The following is a 27,074-nucleotide window of genomic DNA, read 5'->3' as shown; positions in this document are numbered from 1 at the left end:
ATTCAAACTTGTTAGTATTCTGATGAAAACCATTTTGATCTTGTGGACCCCCAGAAGGTATCTTGGGGTTTTCCAGAGATCTCTAGATCATACTTTGGGAATCACTACTCTAGAAGCTTTATGGGACATAGTAATAATGGTAAAAGTCAAGTCTACCTGTCTTTCGTGTACTACTTTTTTATTCCCTTATCTCATCAGATCTTCCCATCCAATAGGATGAAGTGGGTAGGGAAGCTGGCACCAGAATCCAGTTCTCTTGAGGTCTTCTTCCATGTTCCTTCTGTTATACTACAACAATGGGTCTCTTTCATTCAAAGAATATATAGTCCAAGAAGTTTAATGGTCTTGAACCTTTAGTTAATAAGCTATACATGTGTTATAAGATGGAATCCAAAAATTTTTTTGCATTGAGTGGAGCTCAGTGACAATGACAATTTTTGATTGTGAGCTCTAGGAGTCAAGGGCTGTGTTTGATTAATTCACCCTACCTAGTATTGCTACGTGGGTGAACACCCAATAAAATATTCTTTGATAACCATATTTTGTTTAGGAAAGCTTTCATAAACCATTTGATTCTCTTGGGCTCCCTCTATTTCCTTCTGAAGTGGATGAAAATTCAATATTTGGGGGGCTTCCCCAGGTCTAGTCTGTCAAGTAAACACTTATTAACTTATCAGCTTTATTATTCATAACTTATCAGTATCCTCTGCCCCTGCAATTGGATGATGGAGCTATGAACTCCTCCAGTGGAGGGGAACAGAATGACATCTCATTTCTTCATTCAATGGCTTTCATTTGGCAGATGGAGTACATGGGGGGGTAGTGTAAGGGCTAAGAAGACTACTTCTTTGCCTGTGTCTAAGGAGCCAGCAGCCACTGGGATCTAGGAAACTTATTATGGGATGCCTGGAGACATTTGCGTATCTTTCTAGGAGAGTTCTCTTCTATTTGGAGGCCCCCTTTTTAGGTTCTTGCTGAAGAAATGTCATACTTTCAAACCTTGTATTATTCTTATTTTGTCTCTATAGAGTGCCCGAAAACCTTCTTCAGTAGGCCGCAATGCCACGATGCCTGTCTCAGTCTCCTTACATGAAGATGCGACCCAAAAGCGTCCAGTGAGCTTGGCCTCTACCACCTCTTCTTCAGGCTCGTCCCGGGACAGTCAGGCCATGGAAGAGTCCAGTGGAACCAGACCTGGAGCTGAGGGAGAGTCTGACTCTCCCCGTGCCTGTCATATCCCTAATAACCATAACAATTCCAGCAGCTGGCTGAATCTGAGAGGATCTCTAAAAGGCTCACCATTTAACACCCGATCCACACCTGGGTCTGGATCTGGACATCTCAAACTGAGTTACCTGGGCCGAGTGGTGCGGGAGATTGTAGAGACAGAGCGCATGTATGTACAGGACCTCCGAAGCATTGTTGAGGTGAGCCACTTGCCTGTGCCATCCTTGGATGGCTATTGGGTTTGTTTTCCTGTGTCATCATGAAGTGAGGGGTGGTGCGTGGAGTATATTTCTAGAATAGATCAAGGATCTCTGGTTTCTCCAATGGCCAGCTCTCTCCTTATAAACTGGTTTCTTCACTAGAAAGGAAAAACCTTCTTAGTGGTTTAGTCCCAGTAATTCTACTTCCCAAGACTAAGATTTAGAAAGAAGAAGAGAACAAAGAGCTTAGCTCTTGGATTCCTTAATTATCTGAATTTACTGAGACTACACATCTGTAATTTTCCCCCTTTGTTTTGCTAGCTGGCAAGAATAGGAAATTGGATCCCTGGGCATCCTGTAGACTCTTGGCAGCAGCAGTATTGAAAAGGCAGCGAAAAGGGAGAAGGGTGCAAGACCAAAAGGGAGATGAGACATTAGACTGACGGCCTTAGAGTTGACATTGCTGCAGTTAGTGTTCTCAAGGTGTTCCCAAGGAATAAAGTTGGGAAGGGGCTCTTTCAAAATAAGAAAGAGAAAGAGGAATGAAGATATACCAAGAGTGTGCTGTGAAATGTAATGGCACCATGTTGTCCCTAAATGACTTCCCCCATGACAGGATTATCTTTTGAAGATCATCGATACTCCAGGGCTACTGAAACCAGAACAAGTCAGTGCGCTCTTTGGGAATATAGAAAGCATCTATGCACTGAATAGGTAAGTGGCAAGCCAGCAGCTTGTTTGTTCTAGGCATCTCAGAACTCTGTCTGGGGCAGGGGTAGTTGGCACCATATTGAATGAAGAGTCTACTTTCCCTCCTGCTCTCTTGTTAGTGCCTTTTTCTCTCTGTTTTGTGGATATTGGTTTTCCTAACTCTGGGATGGACCTAATTCTGCCAGTACAACCTGCTTCAGAAAGCTGTAAGGACTACCAGCTATCTGGAAATACCTCCCTGTTTGAACAGAATTATTAGTGTAATTCTTGGTTAACATTCTCCACAGGTTGAGTAGGACTACTTGAAAGCCCCCTAGATGACCGATAGTACCATTTTTTTCTCCAGAGATAGCTCTTATTCTTTCCTCTATCTTTTCCACTTTGCTTTGGGGTCTGTATTCCCTCTCTATCTTCCACTGACATCTCCACAAGCTGAATGATCCTGGTGGTCCTATGAGGATTACTTAGTATATTGGTGGAAACCATGAGGCTCAAAATGGTTAAGGATTCTATTAGTTTGTCCACAATCTGTTTTGTGGAGGAGTGTGATTGGAGGCAGGATGGGGCTGCCTCAGGAAAAGGAGGAATAGTAAATACTCTTTAGGGTCTGTTAGTGTCTGGGGCATGTAAGGGAAAGGGCCCAGAAGTAAGACAGAATCTTCTCTAGGTTCTGCAGAAGGAAGGGCTTTATGTGGCTCTGAAGCAAAGGGCCAATCCCTGAGGACAGAAAAAAACGTGAGGTCAAATGAAGAGGGAGACATTTAGGGCAAACATAGGGGTTACTTGCAGTTTTCCTTTGACTAGTTACAACTGGCTTGAGCTTATATTTAGAGAATATCACCCCAGTCATGATCTTCGTACCGTGAAATCCTCCAATTCAGGAACCTTGATGTCTATCCCAGAAGCTCTTTTTTCCTTTCCTTTAATCTTTCCCTTTGTGTGTTTGACTCCTTTTGCCAGCGCTGGAGCAGTATTCTCTCCTGAAGGTGGGTAATGGCATCCCTCCCTCCTGCCCATCCTGTTTGCTACAAATGATTTGCCCTCCCTCACCTTCTCCTGTTGTGCAGTGTTGACTGACCTTTGTGGTTCTTGACTGAGTAGGATTCATTGGGGATTGGAAGCCCGTCAGGCCACACAGCATGACTTACAAGGCTGGATGTTTCTTGGGAGCATGCGAATGGCTGGGAAGGGCTGGGAATGGGAGAGAGCTTTGTGGCTAGCCATGCTTTAAAGGCAGCCGCAAAGGAGTGGATCCCAAATCTGATTGTTTCTTTCTTCTCATGCAGTCAGCTATTGAAAGACCTGGACAGCTGTAATAATGACCCGGTGGCTGTGGCTAATTGCTTTGTAGAAAGGGTAAGAATAGAAGTCAATGTATTTATCAAATGAGATAATAGAAGTAAAGCTCTTTCAGTCTTTAAATGCCATATCAATGTTAGCAATGATGATGAAGAGGAGGGGGAGGAGAAAATGGAAAAGGAGGAGGCAACTGGACCAGCTAGGTGGTCTAGTGATAGAGTGCTGGATTTGGAGTCAGAAAAACCCAAGTTCAAATATGGCCTCTGATATTTTCTAACCTTGGAGAAGTCAGTTGACCTCATGCCTCTGTATTTTCATCTATAAAACTAAGATCACAACACTACACAATACACAATATTAATACTTATTATGAGGATATAATGAAATAAAAAAGAACTTTGCAAATCTTGAATGCTATAAAAATGTTAGCTATAACTATTATTATTAATCTGTATCACTCCATGAGGAAACTGAGAGTGACCATAGCTCCTGGTAGTACATTTCTAAGGGGATTATTTGTGGTTTTAGGGAAAATCACACTGCTTTCAATGAAGAAGAAAGGCTCACTGTGATTGAATTGGGAATGGGGACCAAAGACTTGGAAATTGGATGGGGCAAAGTACACTGGGAAGGCTCAGATAGATGGGTTGGTAGGTGAGTCTGTATCATCATATTGGAAAAATCTTCTTCTCTCTCTTTCCTTAGAGCCAAGAGTTTGACATTTATACCCAGTACTGCAACAACTATCCAAAGTAAGTAATGCCAGGATAGAAAGAGGAGGGAGAGTTAAGGAATAATCAAACTTGTGCCATTTTCCTCTTTACCAGTGCCATTACCTCTTCTGCTCTATGATTCCATTTCTTAGTATTGGCTTCCTTCTCCTTATAGTTCAGTGGCAGCTTTAACTGAATGTATGAGAGACAAGCACCAAGCTAAGTTCTTCCGAGACCGACAAGAGGTCTTGCAGCACTCTCTGCCACTGGGCTCTTTTCTGCTGAAGCCTGTCCAAAGAATTCTCAAGTACCACCTCCTTCTTCAGGTAACCTGCCCTGAGGCTTCACTTCTGAGGGCTGGTCAGGGCTGAGGAAGGGCAGCAAGTGCTCAGGAGAGAGATCAGGAGCTTGACGTTCTCGGGCTTCTCTGTAGGAAATTGCCAAGCATTTCGATGAGGAGCAGGATGGCTTTGAGATGGTTGAGGATGCGATCTATACCATGACTTGTGTGGCCTGGTACATCAACGACATGAAAAGGAAGCATGAGCATGCTGTCCGACTCCAGGTACCTGAGCAGCTGGGAGGGAAGAAGGGTGGTCCGAAGGGAGAAAAGCCTGAAAAAGTAAAGAGGCTGGCCAATGTGGTCAATCCTCTTAGAGAAAAGCAGTGGAATCCTTACAAAAATGACTTAAGGAGAGAAACAGGCCACATGCTGGTCCCTGAGGTGGATGTATATCAATCTCCTTGACATGTCAGTCAATAAAAAGTCATTTTTCATGGTAAACATGAAACAGCCAGTTAGAGCAATGGAGAGAGTGCTGGACCAAGAGTCAGGAAGGCCCATGTTGGAATTTTGCTTAAGAAACCAGCTATCCAACCTTAGGCACATCACTTAACTTTGATCAGCCTCAGTTTCCTTATCTATAAAGTGGGGATGATGATGATAGCATCTATCTCCCAGGGTAGTGGGGAAGATTAAATAAAATAAAGTTTGTAAAGAGTTTTACAAAACTTAAAAATATAGACATATATAATATATAAGATACATATTATATACCATATAACATAATTATGTATATGTATAATTATGATGTGGAAATGCCATTATTTTTGCTCTTATTGTGATGATGACAATAGACTAGTTATCTCTTCTACCCCTGAGTCAAGTTGCGGCTTCTGAGTCTTGCCAGAAGTGGGAAGATGGCCTCCCCACTGGCCTGATCCCTTTTTGCAACTCTAACCTCCCTACTGGAGATAAGAGGATCTTTAGAATCTGATGTGGGATGTATCTCTCCTCTAGGAAATCCAGTCACTCCTGATCAATTGGAAGGGGCCAGATCTGACGACCTATGGAGAGCTGGTCTTGGAAGGCACTTTCCGTGTGCATCGTGTGCGGAACGAGAGGACTTTCTTCCTCTTTGACAAGGCATTGTTCATTACCAAGAAGCGAGGGGACCACTTTGTCTACAAAGGTCACATCCCGGTAACTAGGTTTTCCCCTTCCTCCCAACCTAGGCTATAGCTTAGAATACCTTCTACAGTTAGGGAATTTGACTGTTTCTTTCCATACTCCCAAGGGTCCCTGGTGCCATTTTGGAGCCACCCCTGTTGTGGCTCTGATTCTCTTCATTTCTGTCCCTCCCAGTATGTGCCTTGGGAATGTAGACTTTCTCCAAGGTGTCTCAGACTGTTCAGGTTGGTTTCATCTTCTTCTTCAAGTCTAACATGTTTTTCTCTTTCTCCCTTCCTTGGACCTTTGATAGTGTTCCTCCCTGATGCTGATTGAGAGTACCAGAGATTCTCTGTGTTTCACGGTCACTCACTACAAGCACAGCAAGCAGCAGTATAGTATCCAGGTAAGGAGGAAAGGGGAGGAGTGTCCTTATCCTCATCCTCACCCATCTCAAAGCCATCCTGCTCCTCATCAAAATGTAACACAAGGAGCATTGTTAAGTTGGAGAAAGGAGAGGTGATCTTTGTAGGGCTCCGAAGGGACTCTGCTTTGTTGGGGCAGGTTCCTTGCCTCTTGGCACCATTTGGCCCCTTCCCTTTGGATTTCTTTTTTCAGGCCAAATCAGTAGAAGAGAAACGGGTCTGGACCCATCACATCAAGCGGTTGATCCTAGAGAATCACCATGCCACAATTCCCCAAAAGGTGAGAGGGGCAGAGCCTAGGGCTTCCTGGCTCTCTGTGGGAAGGAAGCGTTGTGGTCACTGCCCCAAGAAGTTACTATTCCTTTTTTAAAGGATCTTGTGACTTTGAGGAGTAGATGACAGATGAGTAGATACATGAATCCTGGGTGGGTATTGTGCCAGATATTCAGGAATAACTAATTCCTTTTTCTTTTATCTCAGGCTAAAGAAGCCATCTTGGAAATGGACTCCTATTGTAAGTCTTGACTGTGTTGCTCCTGAATGTGTATGTCAGTCCCCTCCTGTTCCTAGTCTTGATCTGTGGCTCCCAAAATCCCATGGTGCTTAGAGGACAGAGGATTAGCCTTAGATATGAGAAAAGGGCAGAAGGAATAAAATGATAATGGTAGTCTGCTGTTAAGAATGGGTGGATGAAATCTCCAGTCTGCCACCTTTTAAAAGGTTCTGATTTAGGAAATGAGAAAGGGCATTAGGGGTATCTTAAGTTACTGAGGAAAAGGGATAAAAAGAAGACTGATGTTTGTGAGTTCTGAGTGATAGAAATAGCAATAAAATGTTTTATTTTTTGTTTATAGACCCCAATCGATACTGCTACAGCCCAGAAAGGCTGAAAAAGGCTTGGTCTTCCCAAGATGACATGCCCTCTCAAGTGCGTCAGTATCGACGACAGTCTGGTAAGGATGAGGATAATCTATGAAAGTCATACTGCCAGCCAAGCAGACTGAAAGATGGATGGATGGATGGATGGATGGATGGATGGATGGATGGATGAATGAATGAATGGTTTAAAAGCATTTATTTAGCACTTATTATGTATCAGGCATAGTGCTAAGTGATGGTGGGAAAAAAATGAGTCAGTGCTCTCAAGGAACTTGACCTCTTAATTTGAGAAAAAGAATACAGAAAAGAAAGTTCAGTTACAGGACACAAATAGAAAGGCCCAGAAGTGAACATGACTTAAGCACTGCCTTACTTTTTACTACTGACGTATGCTAGCCTTGGCCTTGGCCACTGAGATTTCTATAACTAAATATTTAGAGTTGTTGCTCTACCTCACTCCCTCTGAAATAAAATATGATCAAATTGGTGTTTAGGAACCTTATTCCCAAATATATATATAACATATATTCCCCTTTATTCCATGTAGGCCAGAAAAAATAATTGGAATAAATGGACTAAAAGTCAAGAGAACTGAGTTCCTCTATATCTCAGATCTTTTATCTAGAAAATGAGCAGATTGGACTAGGGGATGATTAGAATCTCTTTCTAGTTCTAACATTTTAGAATTCTAATTGATCCCTGGTTCTTTCTCTCCTCATGGAGTTGGGCAAGCTATGTTATTTACTTTCTTCAAGCTTAGCTCTCCCATATTTCTGGGCCCCTTCTTAGCTATCCTGAAAGTTAAAATCTCCAGAGCAAGGGAGGAGTAGCTTCTCTGACATCACTGTTGGTCCCTGGCCCACTTCTGGAATTGCGGGCAGGGCAGTTAAAGGAACTGGGAAAAGCAAGTCAGACTTCCTAAAGTGGCACCAAATTGAGACGAGAAATATTTACTTTGGACTTTGGGGGAAAATTCCATTATCCCCTCAGATTATTCTCTGCCCCGGACTGTGCTTCATTGGTTTATTTGAATAAATGCTCTGTTTGAGAAGAGTTGCATCTACTTTTACTATGTCTGTTCAAACTATCATCTAACTCCCTTCCCCCACAAAATCACCCTGATACTATTGTGTCAGGGTTGTATTTGATAATATCTTTTTCTTTCTGCTAAACTGAGTCTTGTGAGTGTGCGGACAAGAACATTTCTTTTTTTTTTTTTTTCCTTCTTTTTCTCTTGGTTTCTGCTCTCAACTCTCCTTAGCCAGAAGCCCAGGGACAGATGTGGCTCAGGCAGAGGTCCTACTAGATTTTTCCATTTGGTGATAGAGTGAGACATTTGCTTGTCTTAAAAGATGACTGGATAAGAGATAACTGGGTGGCTCAGTAGATTCAGAGCCAAGTGTAGAAGTGGGAGGTCCTGGGTTCAAATCAAGATATGTGTAACCATTTAACCCCCATTGCCTAGCCTATGCTGCCCTTCTGCTTTAGAAATGAAACACAGTATTGATTCTAAGATAGAAGGTTAAAAAAAAAAAAGATAATTGGATCCAGAAAGTCTAAGATGGGCAGGAGCCAGATCCTGGCTCGACTCTCAGCAGACATTTATTAGGCCCTGGTTAGCCTCTGCAAAATCCCCAAGCATTCTCATATCCTCTTAGGATGCCTGTACTCAACTCTTGGGCTTTATTTCTCTTTTGGAACCTAACTACCATCGTAATTTTTTTTTCTTTCACTGAGGCTTTACAGTAGAAATCTGCTCTGGTCCTAAGCTTAATTTTGCTTGGCTCTTGGAGCAAGAACCAAGTGCTAAAGTGCTGGTCTTTGGAATCAGGGAAAACTGAGTTCAGATCCTGTCCCAGGTTCAGTTACTTTCTAGCTGTGTGACCTGAGCAAGCCACTTAAACTCTCTCAACCTCTCTCAGTTTCCTCATTTGTAAAATGGGGATTAATTCTAGAACCTCACTGGCAGGATAATTATGAAAATCAAATGAAATCTTTTTATGTGGTTTGCAAGACTTAGAACACTATAAGTGTAAGCTATGATTTTCAATATTACCAAAAGGTGATATTTTCATTGATATCTTCATTTATGAAAAAAAAAAAAAAAAGTAAATCACAAGTCTTCAATAGCAGCATCCGAAAAGGCCAAAAATTGTGGGCGTTACTCTGTATCTGTCTCTCTCTTTGCCTCTGTATGTATAGTTCTGCATTTAATTTTCTCCCTTTCTTTTCATTTCTTCTCCTTTTGATTATTTTACTTTAAGGGCCCTGCCATAGAGTCAAAGTAGAAGGAAACTATAGGAGAGATTCTTGATAAGGAGGAGTGAATGTAGACTTAGTTGTCATTAAGGGCTTCTTGTTGCATGGACAATCTTTGTAGTTCCACATTCCAGTTTCCCTTTGAGGTGCTGGAGTTTTACCTTGTCAGTGCAATGGTATTTTCCAAAAAAATCCCCCAGCAGCCTCTTCTCCTCAGGATGATCAGAGTATGTCAAGATGAGACTTGGGAGAAAAGATTTGGAAAGAGGTTTCCTCCAGAGCAGGGTCTTCGCACATAGAAATCTGAATATCTTTCTTTTTTTTTCACCTCCCAGTATTTTTCCACCCCGCTTTCTAGCAGAAACTTTGGGCCAGCCACACATTTCTCAACTTGGCTTCTTTGGTCTTGTCCTCATAACTTGCAATGTGTATCTCTAAAGTGTTCTCTTAATTGACTTTTTTGCTATGAACCACTTTTATATTGACCAATTTTGGCAATAAAACAGTGAGTTATCTGAGGTTTAAGGGGTTGGGTTCATGTCCCACAAAAATCAGCTTCCATTTTTATATTTCATTCACTAGATTCACTCAATCTTCAGGTCTAGAGTTCAAGTCCTGGGTTCAAATGTGGTCTCAGACACTTCCTAGCTGTGAGACAAGTCATTTAACCCCCACTGCCTAGCCCTTACTGATCTTCTGGCTTGGAACCAATACACAGTATTGATTCTAAGACAGAAGGCAAGAGTTTAAAAAAAAAAAGGAAAAGAGCATTGGATATGGAGTCAGAGGATCTTGATAAAAGTCCTCTCTTTACTACTAACTAGCTATTTGATCTTCAGCATATCATTTAACCTCTCTGAGCCTTAGTTTCCTCATCTTTAAAATGGGTATACAGTATTGATTCTAAGCTGGAAGATAAGGGTTTAAAAAAAAAATTCATCCAACCTTTATTATCTTTGTAGAAAAGATATTCAGTCTTTAAGAAGATGCCTTTTAAAAATTATTTTATTCAGATAGTTTTTGGCCCTGGAAAGGTTTGGGATAATATCACCTAATGGATGTATTCTTTTATCCTATCCCCAGAGCCTGGTCACCCCCAGTACAATCAGGAGATACTCCCCAATGGGCTGCATAGCTCCGTGATGCTGGGCCTTAAGGGCCGCAGAAAGTCGGGTTCGAGCTCTGCTCTCCAGCTTGGGGCTCTGTGGCGGGTGCTCTGGGAGCTCTGGGTGCTGGGCCAATGGGAGCCTGCTAATCATTTTGACTTTCAGAATTTGACATTGAAAAAAGTGGTGAATTGAAGGTAAAATTAGGAATTCTCATGATTGAAACAGTTATCTAGCCTGTTAGCCTGCCCAGACAGAAGTAGGACTCTGTCCCCATTCCTGTTGCCCCTGTAGCACTCGCAAACATTTTTAAAATTGGGCTTAGTGCCAAAGGTTCCTTCTGGGTAACTTGGAGGGTAGAGTTCCCCACGAATTCTGCTTTTTCAGGCATGAACAGAGATCTGTAGAGCTATCTTATATTCGCCAAAAAGTACGCCTCCAGATGAGCTAGAGCCCCATCCTTAGGAAGGGATAGACATGGTTTTGGGATTGGGACTCTGTTATGATGACATCTGTAGGAATGGGTTGAAAACCTTAGAGATGCTCATCTCTGTGCTGCTGTGGAAAGCTCGTCTTTCTCTGCCTTGCTCTGGTCCTGAGGTGATGAATGCTCGAGGCAATAACAGGCAACTTGAACGTCATTCCCGAGAAGAGCTGATAACCATAGTGCTCTATGTGACTCTGCTTCTTATCAGTAGTTTCATAGACATCCGAGAAGCCGTGATGAGGTGGTACCCAAGTGGTACCCTCAGTCTTATTCAGGCAGTAAGAAAGCGTGGGAACTCTAAGCTGGTGAGAGGGGCTGGTGGCATTGTAAGCTTGGGGCTAAGTCTGGGCAGAATACATTTCCTTGGATGATGGCTGACTTTATTAAATGTACTTAATTCTCCAGAACCCACCAAACCGCTTCTCAGGCAGATGAATGAGAAAGGTGAGTATTTAAGGTCTTGGCCATTATCCTCCTGGGATCTTGGGGCTGGGGTGAGGGGAGGCAAGGAAGCCCCTGGTCTAGGCACTGTACCAGTGAATGGTAATGGGGCACAGACTATAAGCACCCCGAAAGGGTTGAGGAGACCAGGGGGAACACAGATGGAAAGGAGGGTAGGTTTATGAGCTCGATGCTTCCAGGTTTTAATCTCTATTTTTGTGACCCTGAGCAAGTTCATACCTCTTCATATGCCTCTGTTATTTTATTAGTTTAAAGGAGTCAACAACAATTGTTTCCCAGTAAGGAACTATCTTACTTATTCATTACAAGTAGTGAGAGGTGACAAATGCTTGAGGAATAAGAATAGGCAGCTTGAACATTGTTCCTGGGAAGAGTTTATCTCTGAAGTGCTCTGCTCTATAAGCCCTTCTTGCTTCCAGGAGTAGTTTCATAAACATTCTAGAAGCTGGGATGAGGATCCCTAAGGATGCCCCCAAGCCATACCCTCAGTTGCTGTAATATTCCTGGCTTCTGTAAAGAGGTTGTTGACTTGGCTCACATTATCTCTCTCTCTCTCTCTTTTTTTTTTTTTTTCACCCATGTGCCATGGACTTGATGATGGCGGCAGCATCAAGGGCCTCGGGTCTCAAGGTAAGACCAGTGAGTGGCCTTGAGATGGGATACAGGATGGAACAGGGGACTGGTTTTCAGGTGGGTACGGGTACGCGTCCTGAGAGTCGACCCTTTCCCCATGTTTTCCCTTTCCCGTGAACTGTACCAGGGCAGGCTGTCTTCCATTCTTTGATTCTGTTTTCATAGATCTCTGTCCTCTCCTTTGAGGCCGTATCTCCATAGGCTAGACTTGGAGCTAATGCTCCCAAGAAACGTGCTTCATAAAAATCGTCCTCTTGACCCCAGCCCCCAGCCTCTCCCTGTCTTTCTCCCCTACCCATCCCTGGCCTTCTATGGAGTCCCCTGGTGGGTGCTGTGGGGTAGACCAATTACCACCACTTGCCTGAGCTCCCCAGAAGTTGAAAGGTTGGGAGGAAGCTGAGATTCCAGGTTACAAGAGGCCTTGTTTGTACCTTAAACAGCATGCAGGTAGCGCTGGAGCCCTCCTGGACTTTGGGCAGCTACCCCTTACAGGGGAGCAGCAGTCTGAAGCGGAAGGGGCTGCTCGGGAGGAAGAGGAGGAAGTGGTGGAGGAGGAGAAGGCCCTTCAGAAGGCCTCTCTGGAGGACCTGACTGTGAGCGATGGCAGCAAGAAGGGGGCCAGGGCTGAGCCACAAGGCTCTGAGGAAGAGGAGGAGGAGGAGGATGAGGAAGAGGAGGAGGAGGAGGAGAGTCTGGAGGTAGCCGAGCAGGTAGCCGACTTTGCCAGCTCCCTGCTGGCTGCCCTCCATTGCTGGCACTATCGAGCCAACGCTTTACTTTTCTCCCGGGGCGCTATGGTGAGGTGATCTCTTTGATCTCCCTTCTTTTGCATGTACCCAATGCACAGTGAAATGAATGGCTCAGAACTCCTTCCCTTCCCTTCCCTTTCCCCTCCCCCCCAAGCTTGGGTTCTTTCTCTGACTCAATAATCAATACTTCCATCTCCTCAATAGCTCTTTTACCCTGGTGAGTCCCCAGCATGCTGTGCTTTGCCATCTGGGTTAACCTCATGTACTACTTGATAAACAAGACTAACAGACAAGGGGGTGGGCTGGGTTGAAATGGGGAGAGAGGGTGATACAGATGGTCAGGGTGGGCATTAAAAAGAGTGTTTTTTTTGTTTTTTTTTGGGTGGGATGGAGGGGTTCATTTTCTGGAAGAAAAGGCTCAGGATCTGTGACTCTTTCATCTCCAGGTTTCTTAGTTTGGTTAAGCTATAGAATTCTTTGATCCTAAAGCTGAAATCCTAGCTTAGCCCGGCCACTGGATAATTCAGAAAGGTGCCTGCAGGTATCAGGGCCACCTCCTAAGTTAGGTCTCTAATCTCCCTTTTCTGTATACCAGGGTTGGGCTTTAATTTCTTTTCTCTGTTGGGTGCAGGTTAAAGGGCATGATGAGTATGAGGTGGCCAAAGGCTATAAGAGGCCCAGCGGTCAGTCTTTAACTAGCCCTGAGAAGCGCATGAGCTTCAAGTCTGTCTCTCCGCAGACAGAGGTAAGTAGCTGGTGATGAAATGGCAAGGTGGGCCTTGAGCAGAGACCCTGGGACCCTGAGAGGAAGCACCCCAGAGATTTTATTGGACTACTTGGAGGCGTACAACCCAATCAACCACTAGGAAGCATAGTCAATCTTATCACTGAGACCACATAGACCTCGGAGATCTGTCGAGGATCCCCAGGTTCCTGGCTTACATTTGACAAGTATTGGTTTGTTGGTTTGTTTTTTAAACCCTTACCTTCTGTCTTAGAATCAGTATTGTAGATTGGTTCCAAAGCAGAAGAGTGGGAAGGACTAGGCAGTGGGGGGTTAAGTGACTTCCAGAATCACCCAGCTAGGAAGTGTCTGAGGACAGATTTGAACCTAGGATCTCCCATCTCTAGGCCTGGCTCTCCATCCGCTGAGCCACCTCACTGCCTCCAATAAGTATTCTTTAATATATATTCTGGGCAAGATACTGCTCAGGTGATTTTTAAGCCTATAGGTCAAATTCTAACCCTTTATCTGCCCAGGAAGAATTGATGCTCAGAGGATTTGTGGTGAAATGTCCAATTATTACATACTTTGATAGAACTCTTAAATCTTGAAACTTTTTTGTATTATCTCCATGGCTTTGAGCTACAGTAAAGAGCTCTATCCCAGTTCCAAAATCTGTAAGCCCCAGGAGTAAAAATGTAGAATGGTGAAGCCTTTAGGGCATTCTGGATGAATGTAAAGGCCCACAAGATGGCCTTTATTTACTGTGAGGTTGTCACAGCTTTAGTCTGGAGATTAGAGCAGGAGTTGCCTACTGCATGTTCAGATGAATAGATGTAGGTGGGATGCTATCACTAGGACTCTTACTTTCCTACTTAATAGGCTATCCTGGGAGTTTGGGCTTTTGGAAACAAGTGCCCAGGGTCCCAGCTGTTAAGTCCATTGATGTCCTCCAGCCCCTTTCTCCAGTTAGTGCGCTCTCTCTCTCTCTCTCTCTCTCTCTCCATCTTTGTGGCTGTGATCTCTTTATTCCTGACTTGTCATCTGCTGTAAAGTCTGTATTCCTCCTTTACTTTCCTGTGAAAAAAAACTCATGTAATTGTGTGTTTTAGGCTGAACCAGAAACTGAGCCTGAAGCCAGGCAAGCGCTATTTCCAGCCATCAAAGGTAATAGCAGAGAAGTGATGCAGTCAGACCCAGAATCATCATGCCTTCTGGAACAGCACCACGAAGAGGTGCTACGATCTGACCATCCAGGCAAAATGGTTGACCATGCTGGTGCTGAGAGCACAGAGGACCTTAAAAACCTCAGCAGTGAGGAAGAGGAGGAAGTGGCAGGGTCAGAGCCAGAGAGCATTCTGCCAACATCTGTGCTGGACCAGGCGAGCATCATCGCCGAAAGGTTCGTCAGCACCTTCTCCCGACGGAACAGCCTGGCTCTGGAGGATGGCAAGGCCAGTGGCTTTATAACTCCCCGGCTGGCCAGTCGGAGCAGCAGCGTCCGTAGCCTTGATGGCATCGAGAAGGGGCCGGCTGGCCATTGCAGCAACACAGACTCACTCAGCTCCTTTCTGCCCCTAGAAGCCGAGCCTGATGTTGGGGTGGCTTCAGAGAGCAGCTCTACGCTCCCTCGAGCCATGTCTCTAAGCCCCAGCTCCTCAGGAGAGCCTGAAAGGCTCTTTAGCAAGAAGGAGGACACCCTTTCTACCCGAGACCGACTGCTGCTTGACAAGATCAAGAGCTACTACAAGCACGCAGAGCACCACGACGCGAGCTTCAGCATCCGGCGCAGGGAGAGTCTTTCGTACATTCCTAAGGGCTTGGTAAGGAACTCCGTGTTCAGGTTCAACAGCCTTCCCAGGCCAGATCCTCAACCGGTGGCCCCTCGTGGGCGAAAAAGACTGGATGGTTCTCGACCTGCCTCTTGGACTCTCTTTGACCTCCCTGGACCGGGCCAGCCTGCTTCTAGGGATCCTGCCCCCATCACGGATGCTGAATTCCGCCCATCATCAGAAGTAGTGAAGATGTGGGAAGGAATGGAGTCCTCTGGGGACGTCTACAAGAACTCACCCACGAGGAACAAGACGGAATCAGGCCTGAGCCAGGAGAACGGCTTTGAGCTGCATGAGCCGCTCTTCATCCTGGAGGAGCACGAGCTGGGCGCCATCAGTGAGGAACCGACGGGAGGCTCCCTGGAGGGCATTCCCCTTACTGACCGAGCTGGCTCTGTCCAGCTGGCCCGGGAGCTAAAAGAGCTGGTGAAGGAGCTGAGTGGCAGAGATGAAGAGATACCAAGTACGCTGCACCCTCACATCATGCAGCTCTCCCACATGATGGACAGGGATCTAACAGAATGTGTCAAGAACAAGGTGTACCAGCTCGCCCGTCAGTACAGCCTCAGGATCAAGAGCCATAAACCCGTGGTGCCTCAGCGAAAGAAGGCAGAGCCAGGCCAAGAGAAGAACCTGGCCTTGCCCCATCTGCAGGAGGAGATACGAGAGCTGCCTTACAGAGGTAGGGGGATCAGATGGTCCTGGGCAAGTCACTTAACCCCTATTGCCTAGCCCTCATTTATAAAATGGGGATAATACTTTATTCCTCAGTGCCGCTTTGACAAAAGTGCTTTATAAACCTTAAAGTGTAAATGCTTGTCCATAAAGGTGTGCTGTTACGAGTATTAAAATCAGTAATGGGTCAGCAAAATCTTCTGAACAAAGTGCAATTTGATGGGGGAGGTGGGGAATGACACATTTATACTCTGTGGGGAAAAAAGTTCTTATAGCAATTTGGCTCCTCATATTTTTATGTTGTTTCCCTCTTTTCTCCTCCCCATTAGTCTCTTCCCTTAAACAAGAACAGTATCAAACATGAAAGCAGCTGGCTCACAAATATATTGGATAACCACCAACCAGCTCACCCCCTACCCCCAACCCCTAACCCCTAGCACGCAAAACCTCATTTTCCTATTTCTCATCTGTCTCTGATTTGGGACTCACTTTTCTGTTTTTTCCTCCCCCACAGGGAAAAAGAAGCCATTGCTGTCCCTCTCAAATAGCGACCAGGTCATGGTCTTGGAGCACAGTTCCTCCAAGTCCGCCTCCACAGGGGAGAAATCGCCTCGACGCTTCTACAGTCCCCCTGGCTTGAAGGCTGTTTCTCCTGGAGGCTGGACCTCTAACCGCAGTCCCCTCAGCCCCGCCGACACAGAAACCTTCCACTGGCCGGACGTCCGGGAGCTCTGCTCCAAGTACGCTTCCTTTGACGAGGCGACTCAGGCCAGACAAGGCCAGCGCCAAGGATACCCTGTCAACCGGAGCCTCTCGGTACCAGAGAACATCATGGAGCCGGCTCCGGCGGGGAGGGTAAATCGCTGTTGCAGCCTGAACACCAGCCCGGGCAGAGGAGCCCCGGACATGGCCCAACTTCGGTCTCAGAAGGATCTTTTTTCACTTGGCTCTTCCCCCACCCTAGGGCAGGAAGGAGATGAAGCCTTGTACCTCACCGCAGACCTGACCCTGGAGAATAACCGTCGGGTCATCATCTTGGAGAAGGGGCCGCCGCTGCTGGCAGGGGAGGAGGAGGAAGATGGCTGTGTGCGAATCCAGTTGCCTGCTTCCCAGGAGATCTTGAAGGCCGCCGTAGAACGATGCAAGGTTTACCAAGACTCCAAAGAGTTCTTCTGGCAAGAAGAGGGGGCCCGGGGCCCTCAGCAACTAGGGCAAGGGGATCCGGCAGATCTGAGCCAACAAGGCCGAGTGAGAAACCTGAGGGAAAAATTTCAGACCTTGAACTCGAATGGTTGAACGAAGGTCTTTTGGGAGAAAGGACGGGAAGCATTGCCGCGATGAGGGGACTGCGTCTGACGGACCTTCTCCAACTTCCCTCACCATGTCCCGACTCCTTGGCTTCCCAGATCTGCCGGCCTTCCTTCTGATGTCAGACTGTGTGGAGTAACAACCTTTGGATGTGCTGCGCTTGCATCTCTCTTCATCCTTCTATGTGGGCGCTTGTGCTGATGGTATCTCTGGCCCGCTGCCTTTGTGCTGAGGATTCAAAAGCTCCCCAGGGGCTGAGACCAGACTCCAGGCTGCTGTAGACAGAAACCTGTGTGGCTATTTCCCTTTTATATATTTTTCCCTTTTGGTGTAAGACCAGATATATATAAGCTCACTTCTTTCGAGGGAGAGGTGCCCACGGGCCCTGGTCTGCATCTTGCCAGCCACTGCCAGGCTGAAGAATGTGCCCAGAAGAAAAATTTACCGAATGCTCCTATTCCAGGGACTTGGGCAGAAAAGAGAAGTCTGGGACTTGAACAATAATTTATTATTTTCCATCCTGTGGGGTGTGTATGTTTGTATGTTTGTATGTATGATTTTTTTTTTTGTTTATTTTGTTCTTCCCCTTTCCTGTTTTTAAGAATGTAATTGACTCAGTCCAGGTACTTTTGAGGGTTGCTTTGCTGACCCAATGGATGTTTCTAATGTATACAAATTTCATCCCTTGCCAATGGTGCAATAACCACTGCTGACCAGCCAACCCTGTCTCCTGCCTCATTATTAGGAATGAGATGATAGATCAGGCAAGGGTTGGGATTATTGCTGCAGAGCCTAGGGCAAGAGGGGCTGCTGTTTGCCATGCCTCTGGGGCCATGGGGAAGGAAAGTTCTTGAGAATTGAGGGCACTGGAAGGAATCGAGAATTTGTTCTCTGGAATATGCTATATTCTGTATAGCTCAGTTTCCCTCCTGGCATAGATAGAGTCCACCGAGTTGTTCCCTCTCTCAAAAGCTACCCTGATACAGGAACTGGAGTTCTGAAGGACAAACAGAATATATATGAGAAAATATGTAGTGAAATATGTGAAAAATATGTGAAAAGATGTCTCAGCATACAGAGAGGGATCTGTTGTGCCAAATACATTTTCTTCTTCTGGGCCCTTCCTTGTCAGCTTCCTGCCTCCGTCATCACCAACTAGGTGACCAACAGCAGAATTCAGGGTGTCATGTCTGGTAGAGTAGAGATACAATAGGCACCATGTATTATTTTGTAATTCTGCAAGGGATGAGAGAAGAGAGGTGCAAACAAAGTGCTATGTGAGATCTGGGCAAGGAGGTGGGACAGTGATTATTGGGAAACAGTCATGATGGAAGGTGGCCTATGAACTGGACATCAAAAGACAGAAAAGAATGCAAGTGGAGTTTTTATTTGAAGCATGGGAGTGGGAAGAGAGTATAAGCAAAGGCAATTAGGGATGACGGTGCTTGGGATGATCGAGAATACATGACTGGAGAAACAGCATGAGAGAAGACAGGAAAGATTTCAGATTGCGGAAGGCTCTGGATGCCAGGATAAGAATGTTTAACTTGTTAAAGTAACAAGAATTAAAAAAAAAAGTAACTGGCAGCTAGGTAGCACAGTGGATAGAATGCCAAACCTGGAGTTGGGAAGACCTAGGTAAGAAACCAGCCTCAGAAAAATTACTGGTGGTGTGAGCCTGGGCAGCCCTTGCCCTTTTGTCTTTGAGTTGTAACAAAAATAACATAGAAAGTAAAGGTTTTAAAAAAATAACAGGAATGCACTGAAGTCTTTTAAACAGAAACAACGTGATTAAATCTATATATATAAAGAAGGCTAATCCAGAAGCTGTGTGAAGGTGGTTTGGAAGAGATGGGAACACCATTTGAGAGGCAATTCAGGAGTATGGCAGTATGGGAGAAATGGCAAAAGAGAAAAGCCTGAGAAAAATCATGGAACCTGGCATAGTGGTGCCACAGATGGGTTTAGTAAAATTGGAGATTTGAGGAAAAAAACTTATGTGGACATGTTGTTTGGAAGTACTGGCCTATCCAGTTGGCAATTATAGGTCTAGGGCTGTAAAAGGTCTCAGAGGCCATCTTATCTTAAAGATTTAAAGATGAACTGAGACCAAGAGAGATTAAATGATGTGCCATAGTCAGACAGGTAGTATCAGAAGTAGGATTTGAACTCAAGTTCTTAGCCTTCACGTACTTTCCCCTTGGTGTAGACAACTGAAATTGTATGTCTAGAGCTTGGGAGAGGTGTAGGTTTGGGTAAGAAGTAAAACCATAGGCAGGAGTTAGATTGTCACAATATCATAAAGGGAAAACGAGGGCTGAAGGGCAGTATCAGGGAGGATACTTATTTGGAAGGAACGGGAGAGACAGAGGAGAAGTCAAATAGAAACAGGATCAGAAGGCATCTCTGAAGCCAAAGAGAGAAGAATACAGCTAAGGAGGTGATTAACAGGGTTAAAGGTTTCAGGGAAGTCAAGGTAGAAGGCAGGTGAAAATAGACCATTGAATTTGGGCAACAAGGAGGTCATCTGTGAACGATTTCAGGTGAGTGATGGAACAAGAAGCCTGATTTGACCACAAGGTTTGAAGATAAAGTGTGTACTGAGAAAATAAAGGCATCAGGGATTGCTGTTTTTCCCAAGAAGTCTGGTCATAAGGTTTGGATGTAAAGAGATGAGAATATAAATAACTAGAGAGGTAGAAGGGCAAAGGAAAACCTGTTTAGTTTGGGGTGATGTGGGAAGTGAGAAAGTGTCACTAGAAGAAAAGACTAAAGATGCTCAAGAGAGGTGAAACTGAATGGAATTAAAGGTGGAGATAAGTATGGTGTGAAGACTGGACCAGGGAGTTTTAACTATTAGAGGAATAATGAGGAAAGCATTTATGTATAATATGGGAGATCAGATTGGCTAGCTAGGGGGTAAGATAAAGAAGGCTTTAAATTCCAGGCAGAAAAGTTTGAAATTTACCCTATAAATCAGTGATTCCCAAAGTGGGCACCGCTGCCCCCTGGTGGGTGCTGCAGTGATCCAGTGAGATAGTGATGGCCACAGGTGCATTTGGGGGTGGTGAATAACTGTAAGGGGGTGGTGATAGTATGTGACAGGGGGCGCTAAGTAATATTTTTTCTGGAAAGGGGGCAGTAGGCCAAAAAAGTTTGGGAACCACTGCTGTAGATAATGGGAAATAGAGATTTTTGAATAGGGAAGTATTAGAGTGAAATTACTTAGGGTGGTAAGGCAGTTAGGTGGTGTAGTGGATGGAGTTTGAACCTGGAATCAAGAAGACCCAAGTTCAAATTCTAACTGTTGTCTCAACCTCAGGTTTTTATGTAATGTGATCCTGGCAAATAATTTAACCCCTATGCCTCAATTTTCTCATCTATAAAATAGGGGTAATAATAGCTCCTGGCAGCTAGACGGTATAGTGGATAGAGTGCTGGACCTGGAGGCAGGAAGACTTCATATTCCCAAGTTCAAATCTGGGCTCAGACACCTACTAGCTGTGTGACCCTGGGAAAATCACTTAACCCTGTTTGCCTCAGTTCCTCCTCTGTCAAATGAGCTGGAGAAGAAAATTGGCAAACCACTCCAATATCTTTGTCCAGAAGACTCCAAATAAGATTACGAAAGGTTGGACGCAGCTGAAATAACTGAACAGTAGTAACAAATAGCACCTACCTCTTAGGGTGATTGTGAGGATAAAATGAGATATTTATAAAGTGCTTTATAAACCTTAAAGTGTTACATAAATGCTATACTACTACTACTAATATTATTACCTAGACTAGTGACCTGGACTAGTTGCAAAGTGAGAAAAGAACAGCAGTTAGAAATATTGTGGGAAAAGAACTGAATTTGGAGTCAGAAAATCAGATTTTCTGAACCTGGCTCCCCTTATGTGGCCCTCAATTAAACAAGGTGCTCGCTAAGCTCTCTGTAACCCTAAATCCTGTGGATCTCCAAAGCATTCCCTTTCTGATAAGCGTTTGCACTTATTTTCCCCCACCATGAACCAGTCTCCCCTTGGATAGTTTCTTTCTTTCTTTTTAAAGTTTATTTATTTAATTAATTTAGACTATTTCTCCATAGTTACATGAATCATATCCTTTCTCTCCCTCTCACCCCACTCCCATTGGCTAGTTTCTTTCTGATGCAAGGCATCTGAGGGTGTAGGAAGCAGGTGAATGCAGGATGACTTGAGGTTGCAAAGTCATAGCAAGAGTGGAATAAGGCCTTGCCCATAAACTGGCCTGGTAACATCTTTGAGAACTTGTATTTTATCTACAGAGCTTTCAAGGACCCAGGAACCCCTCCATGCCATGATGAGGCATCCCCTTTTTTGGAGTAAAACTTGGCTTTCCAAGGCTTTCCCTTAGGGAATGAGTTTCTTGAAATAAATTTCCAAATAGCTAGAAACTTCTTTGAGGACCAAAAAAATTGTTTATTTGGATAATTTTGGATAGAAATCTTTGAGCTATATATAGTTATTTCACAGTACACTGAGCATGATTTTTTTCAAATAATGAATACAGTTATTGTACCATATAATACAATAGGTACTCTGGGCCAATTGAGGTGTATAGTGGATGTTTTTGTTTTTTTTTTCCATGCTGAATGACTTCCAATTGCTATAGGTTTTTTAGTTCTGTTAAAAAAAAGTATTTTCTCTATTTGTCAGTCTGTCCACTTTTTCTTTTCACTATTCTTACCCTACCTCATTATAGCAGCCCTTCTTCTGACTTCTAACTTATTGTTAATTTGCTGTGGCCTTAGAATCCAGGTAAATATGTTAGAATTGTTTAAAAAAAAAGAGTAAATCAAATTTGGATAAAAAGGGGTTCTGTGGATGAAGGACATTGACTGTAGGTGGGCATGACACCTTACTTTGGCTACACAGAGGCCAGCTCTTCTTCCTTTCTGGTTCTCCATCATATTGCAGATAGATTACTGTATTACTATAGAAAGACATATTAACAGAACGTCCTGGAAACATGGGCCCCACATGACCTCTGGTGCTAAGGGACTACCATTCCCCTACTTGAAATTTCTAAAATGGCTCAGGAGGCACCACAGGATTCAAACGTGTCTAACCTTTTGGAGCAGAAAAGAAAATGAATACCTACCTCTGCAATTTATTATTGAGCTTCCAATAGACAGAGGCCTTTGACATTACCTCCACTGCTCAGATTCCATCAGCTGCATTACAGAACATAAAAGTTCTTCCTTCTTGCTCACTGACTCTGCTCTCTTATTTCCAGCCAATTTCTTCCCCAGTTCAAAAGGGAAAAGAGAACAATTCAAAGACAAAAAACCAATAGAAGAGATCAGGGAGTTATTGGTTTATTAGAAAAACTATTAAATGAGTTGAGAAGCTCTTCCCAAGCAAAAACTCGGGTTTGATTTCCCTCTCTGGACAGTGGAAGCACATTTGAGCAGATGGAGATCAGGGCCCAGCTGGTTGGAGGGTCTGTGCTCATTGGGCTCTGCTATTTTCAGGGCCCCCCTCTCCTACCCCACCCACCCTCCCTGAGTTCGGTTGTCCATGGTACAAATTGGTGGGATCAATTGACATCAGTTTCCTCCTCTTCCTTTCCCAGAGACTCTTCTGTGTTCCTTGACCAACTTCCCTGTAACCCTTTGAGTCTGGCAGGAAAGCAGAGTGATTTGGAGCAGATGTCAGCCTCATCCACATGCCTCCTATGTCAGAGTACCAAATAGGGGTAAAAGTTGGAGGCCCTTGCATCACACTGGTCCAGCCCAGGACCAACATCAAGATGAGGGGAGCAAGGGACAATTGAGAGGGCAAATGAGAATCACCTGAGCCACTCCCTCCAAAGACCATCCCAGAGAGAGAGGAGGAAAAGCCCGTCAGGCTTATGTGAAAAGTTGTGAACTTAGTATAAGAAAAGACTAAAAGAAAAAGACCACAAAGTAGAAAATGTAAAGGAGAAAACAAATCTTCTCTAGGTCCCTTGGAGCTCAGTGTCAGTGGTACATGACCTAGCTCACGAGTACCTTGTCCTACAGTCTCAGCCCAGTTCTATATCCTGCCCTGGAAGGTGGTCAGGATAATAGAGATGGAAGGGAGCAGAAGATGACATTTCTCATAGCTGAAATGAGCTAGCTGCCCCCATGAGCTCTCCCAGGAACATGGAGTGGGACATTTATCTCTCCTGAATGTGCCCTTTGTTTGGGGTAGCAGGGGATGGGGGAAAATAGTAGTTTCTGGCATTCTTCCCACCTTCCACTCCAGCCTCAGGTAACTCCTTAAGAATTTCCCCAGGGAAATCCTGAGGAAAGCTGCTGCCATGATAAGCTTCTTTTTAGCAAGTGCACAAAGTATGCCTTCTGCCTCCTGACAATGACCAATTTTTTATAGATACCAAATGCTCTCACTGCCTCACCTATTTTATTTTGGTGAGGTAGGTGCCCTTCCACCTCATACTCCCCTGCATGCAGTGAAATGCCACATACCAGAGACCACAATACAAGGTGCCCAACAGAGTTTGAAGTAGATGGGAGTAAGAGACCTAAGAGGCAGGCCTGATGCCAACTAAAGGTCATATATATCACTGAACTGGAGCCCAATGAGGCCAAAGAGGGCTCTTGGTTTCTGAAGTGAATTCACTCTGGGAAAACTAGGCTCCATCAGGCAACCTCCCATATTTTTTGATCGATAAACCCTACTATTAGTGGGTTCCACATGTGTTGGGTTAATACCAAGAGCAAAAAAGACAGAAAATATACAGCTTTCCTGTATGCTGCCTTCTCCCATCATCAATTGCCAGAAGTTAATAATGAGAAGGGAGAACTTGAGAGGTGTAGGCCAAAGGGGTGCCTCTAAAGGCTTCAGGGTACCAACAGATACAGCTTGAACTGTTGTTGCTCAATAGCTATCAACAGTGCTATCCCAAGTGGAGGTTCCACCTTTTCATAAGGAATCTCAAGTTATTCCAGTTCCATTTATTCTGGAAGACAGTAGAAATAGAGTACAGGTCTTTTCATTGGACCTGTGAGAATGAGGATGCCTTCTTCAGGCTCCAGATCCTAATCCCACTTATTCTTTCCCCTTGGGGAAATGTCAAGTCTCCTTGCACTTGTTCCTGGAGTTCACAACCTCCATCTCACTACTGGCCCCTATCCTTCCTGACAAGACATCCCTTAGAGCCATGTTGCTCGCTAAGGGGAGCAATGGAAGGGGAGACTTGTAGAATTCAGTCTCTTCTCCTGGAATGGCTCTGGTGCTGTGTTAAGAAGGTTTTTCTTGGAAGACTACAGGATGTAGAGATCCCAAATTGAGCTATTAGTAGAGGGGGCTCATCTATTCCCTTCAGGATTCAAGGCCTTGCCCTTTTGAAAGATGTTTGAAGCCTGATGGATGAATGGATGGATGGATGCACCATTACGGTGTGTCCCCCTCCTAAAAGGCTCCAACTCTGGCATGAGATAGTATTCCAGCTACCTGTAGTGAGTACTTACCTCTGGTAGGCAGTGATACCTTTCATACCCTGGACATAGGGATTCTCAAGCTCTCTCTCAGTGGAGAGAGATCCTCTGGGCTTGTCTGTTCATCTGGTACCCTTCTGGGGTACCAGCTAGAAAGGAAGTACATACAAGGGGATCTTGAGTTCTGGAGTGCTCTAGGTTCCCATGGCTGCTATCCATCTGGAGTCTGGAGAGCCTACCCTGTTTCTCCATCAAAAGGTCCTAAACCAGCACAGAAGGAAGAAGGACCCTGAATCTGAGTTTCATATATTTATACATATATATATATTGCTGGATTGATCTGCTGATGAAGTTTAAACCCAGAGCAGAGGCAAAGTGGCAGAGACTGAAGTGGTCAGTCTCTCAGGGCTTCAGAGTCAGGAGCTCTAATCACTATTTTTAAAATAAAAGCTCTTTCCCCCCTTCTTCCTGCCACTCAAATGATGGGTAGTGACAATCAAATTGCTGGCAATTAGTTTTACAGCTCAGGAAGGAGTCCTAGAGTAGTAACTGCATTGTAGGGAAGGGAGTAGATGGCACTGGAGGTGAAAATCCCATTTCTCGAGGAAGCCTAGGAACCTGGATGGTATCCATGGTTCTGTAACCTTTTTATATCCCATCACCCATTCTCTGACTGCCAAGATTCTGTGTGTCCTTAAGTTATAGGGTGTTTGTCCAGGGGCAGAGAGGCATCTGATAGTGTAGGAGCTGGGCAACTTGTCTTCTCTCTTCTAAGCCCACCACTGGAAATGGGAATGGGGTGAGATAGCAGTCAAGTCAAAGGTTGCTTGGGGGCAAGAGGAAGCAGAAAGTAGTATGTGAGACCTATTCATCCTAGAGAAGAGAGTGGGGCTGATGAACTCCTACACAGCCCAAGGACATAGGATAGATAAGTGTCTGATTAAGGTGGAGGGAAGGCCTTCCTCCTCCAAGCTTTAGAAACCTGGAAGGGGAAACGTATTTGCCTCATACAGGACCCTTTTCTCCACCTTCGGGCAGATCTCAAATCCAAAGAAACCATCTCTTCCTATTTCAGAGAGTGGGGGTCTTTAGCGACTTCCTGAGCTAGGCAGGGGAATGGTACTGGGAGCAATGGAGAGTGGGCCCATCCTAAATTAGAAGAAAGGGAAAGTGATAGTGGTCAAGGAGTCCCCAGTGCAATCCTGGCTTTGCCCTCAAAAGGTTGGCTGTGCCTCAGGGCCCTGACACAGGATGAGGTGAAAGCCCCTTATGTAGTTTGGTGTTAGTGCTGAGAGGGAATGGAAGTCGCTCTTCAGGCTGTTCTAGTTCAGTCCAGCTTATTCCTCTCCCCCAGTCCCAGGCTGAGACTGAACCTTAGTCCACCTAGGGATGGACTGGGCTACAGACAAAGGCTGGACCTTTGGGTCAGGGGAAGCACAGGGGAGGGGGAAGAAGGAATTGGTTGGGTAGTGGCCAGTGGATTGTGGCTGAAGTAAAGCTTGTGGGCATCCTGCCTGGATAGAGTGTGTGTGGGTGAGGGGTGGGGAAAACGTTGGTTGGCCTGGGCTGGGGGCCTCTGCACTGAACATCCTGAGCAGAATCAATATTGTCCAATAGGGTGGGGGGCCCAAGGTGGACCCTTGACCTCTCCTTCACCTGCCCCCATCCCACAAAGGAGTAGGAAAAGGAGCTATTTCTTTTTGGGGAAGAAGCTGAATCTCTTCTCCTTGTCCTTCTTTCCAAGGCTGGTGTCTGTGCTGGCGATGGAGGGAAGGGGGAGGCTCTGGGTCTTAACTTGGATGCTTTGGGACTCAGTGATAGCTGTGCTCACACCCTGAAGCCAGGAGAGCATTTCTTCCTGTGGAAGCAGAGGGAGAAAAGGAAGAGAGGGTTGAGGGAGGGAGCTAGCATTAAGTATCTCCTACATCTTGGAGGGAGGGTATGTTATGAATCATAATCCCTCAGTTGCAATTGTTCTTCAGACTCAATCATCACTACAATCATCACTGAATGCCACTATGGCTGGTGTAAAGTTGCATTGGAATAATTCTAACCCTGTGGCTTTTGGATAGCAAGTGACAGTATGTGTGTGTGTGTGTGTGTGTGTGTGTGTGTGTGTGTGTGTGTGTGTGTGTCTGTATGCATAAGGAAAATAGAATTGTCAATGAAAGAAGAATGTGAAAGCTCAAATTCACCTTTCACAACAATACCACTGAAGCTCCCCAGAATACTGCCCCTCACACGGTCCAAATGAAGATGAGCCTCCCAAACTCACAGTCTATGTGGCTAAAACTGGTCTTGGAAATTGGGACAAGACCAAACCAAGGGCAAAGTTGTATTTTAATCCTTGTATTTTAAGTCAAAAGCCCAGGAGACCTTGTGAACAGAGAGGCACAACATGGGGCCTTTCAATGGTTTAATACTGAGTTTCAGAATTAATCACTAGAATCTACCTAGCATGGGGAGGACTACCCTAGAGGAAGTCAAA

The 27,074-nt window shown here is 44.9% G+C and overlaps 2 protein-coding genes across 2 annotated transcripts in view; one reads left to right on the top strand and one right to left on the bottom strand.

Annotated features, from left to right (window-relative positions):
* The first annotated feature begins 1,067 nt into the window (after positions 1-1,067).
* On the top strand, positions 1,068-17,860 carry PLEKHG3 (pleckstrin homology and RhoGEF domain containing G3). Its single transcript, XM_044664849.1, has 16 exons — positions 1,068-1,427; positions 2,044-2,141; positions 3,425-3,494; positions 4,143-4,189; positions 4,326-4,476; positions 4,584-4,715; positions 5,451-5,633; positions 5,914-6,006; positions 6,219-6,305; positions 6,506-6,539; positions 6,880-6,978; positions 11,162-11,204; positions 11,833-11,848; positions 13,232-13,345; positions 14,437-15,838; positions 16,346-17,860. The coding sequence occupies exons 1-16, from the start codon at positions 1,068-1,070 to the stop codon at positions 17,125-17,127; spliced, it is 3,711 nt and encodes a 1,236-aa protein (XP_044520784.1). The 3' UTR covers positions 17,128-17,860.
* Positions 17,861-22,492: 4,632 nt separating this feature from the next.
* Positions 22,493-27,074, bottom strand: part of SPTB (spectrin beta, erythrocytic) — a 126,946-nt gene continuing 122,364 nt past the window's right edge. The window contains exon 35 of the mRNA XM_044664848.1: positions 22,493-26,444. Coding sequence (XP_044520783.1) covers positions 26,277-26,444 — 168 coding nt within the window. The 3' untranslated portion in view covers positions 22,493-26,276. The remainder of the gene's footprint in view (positions 26,445-27,074) is intronic.

This window comes from Gracilinanus agilis, chromosome 2, assembly GCF_016433145.1.
Source record: "Gracilinanus agilis isolate LMUSP501 chromosome 2, AgileGrace, whole genome shotgun sequence".
Taxonomy (NCBI): domain Eukaryota; kingdom Metazoa; phylum Chordata; class Mammalia; order Didelphimorphia; family Didelphidae; genus Gracilinanus; species Gracilinanus agilis.
This window is presented reverse-complemented; position numbering and strand designations above follow the sequence as displayed.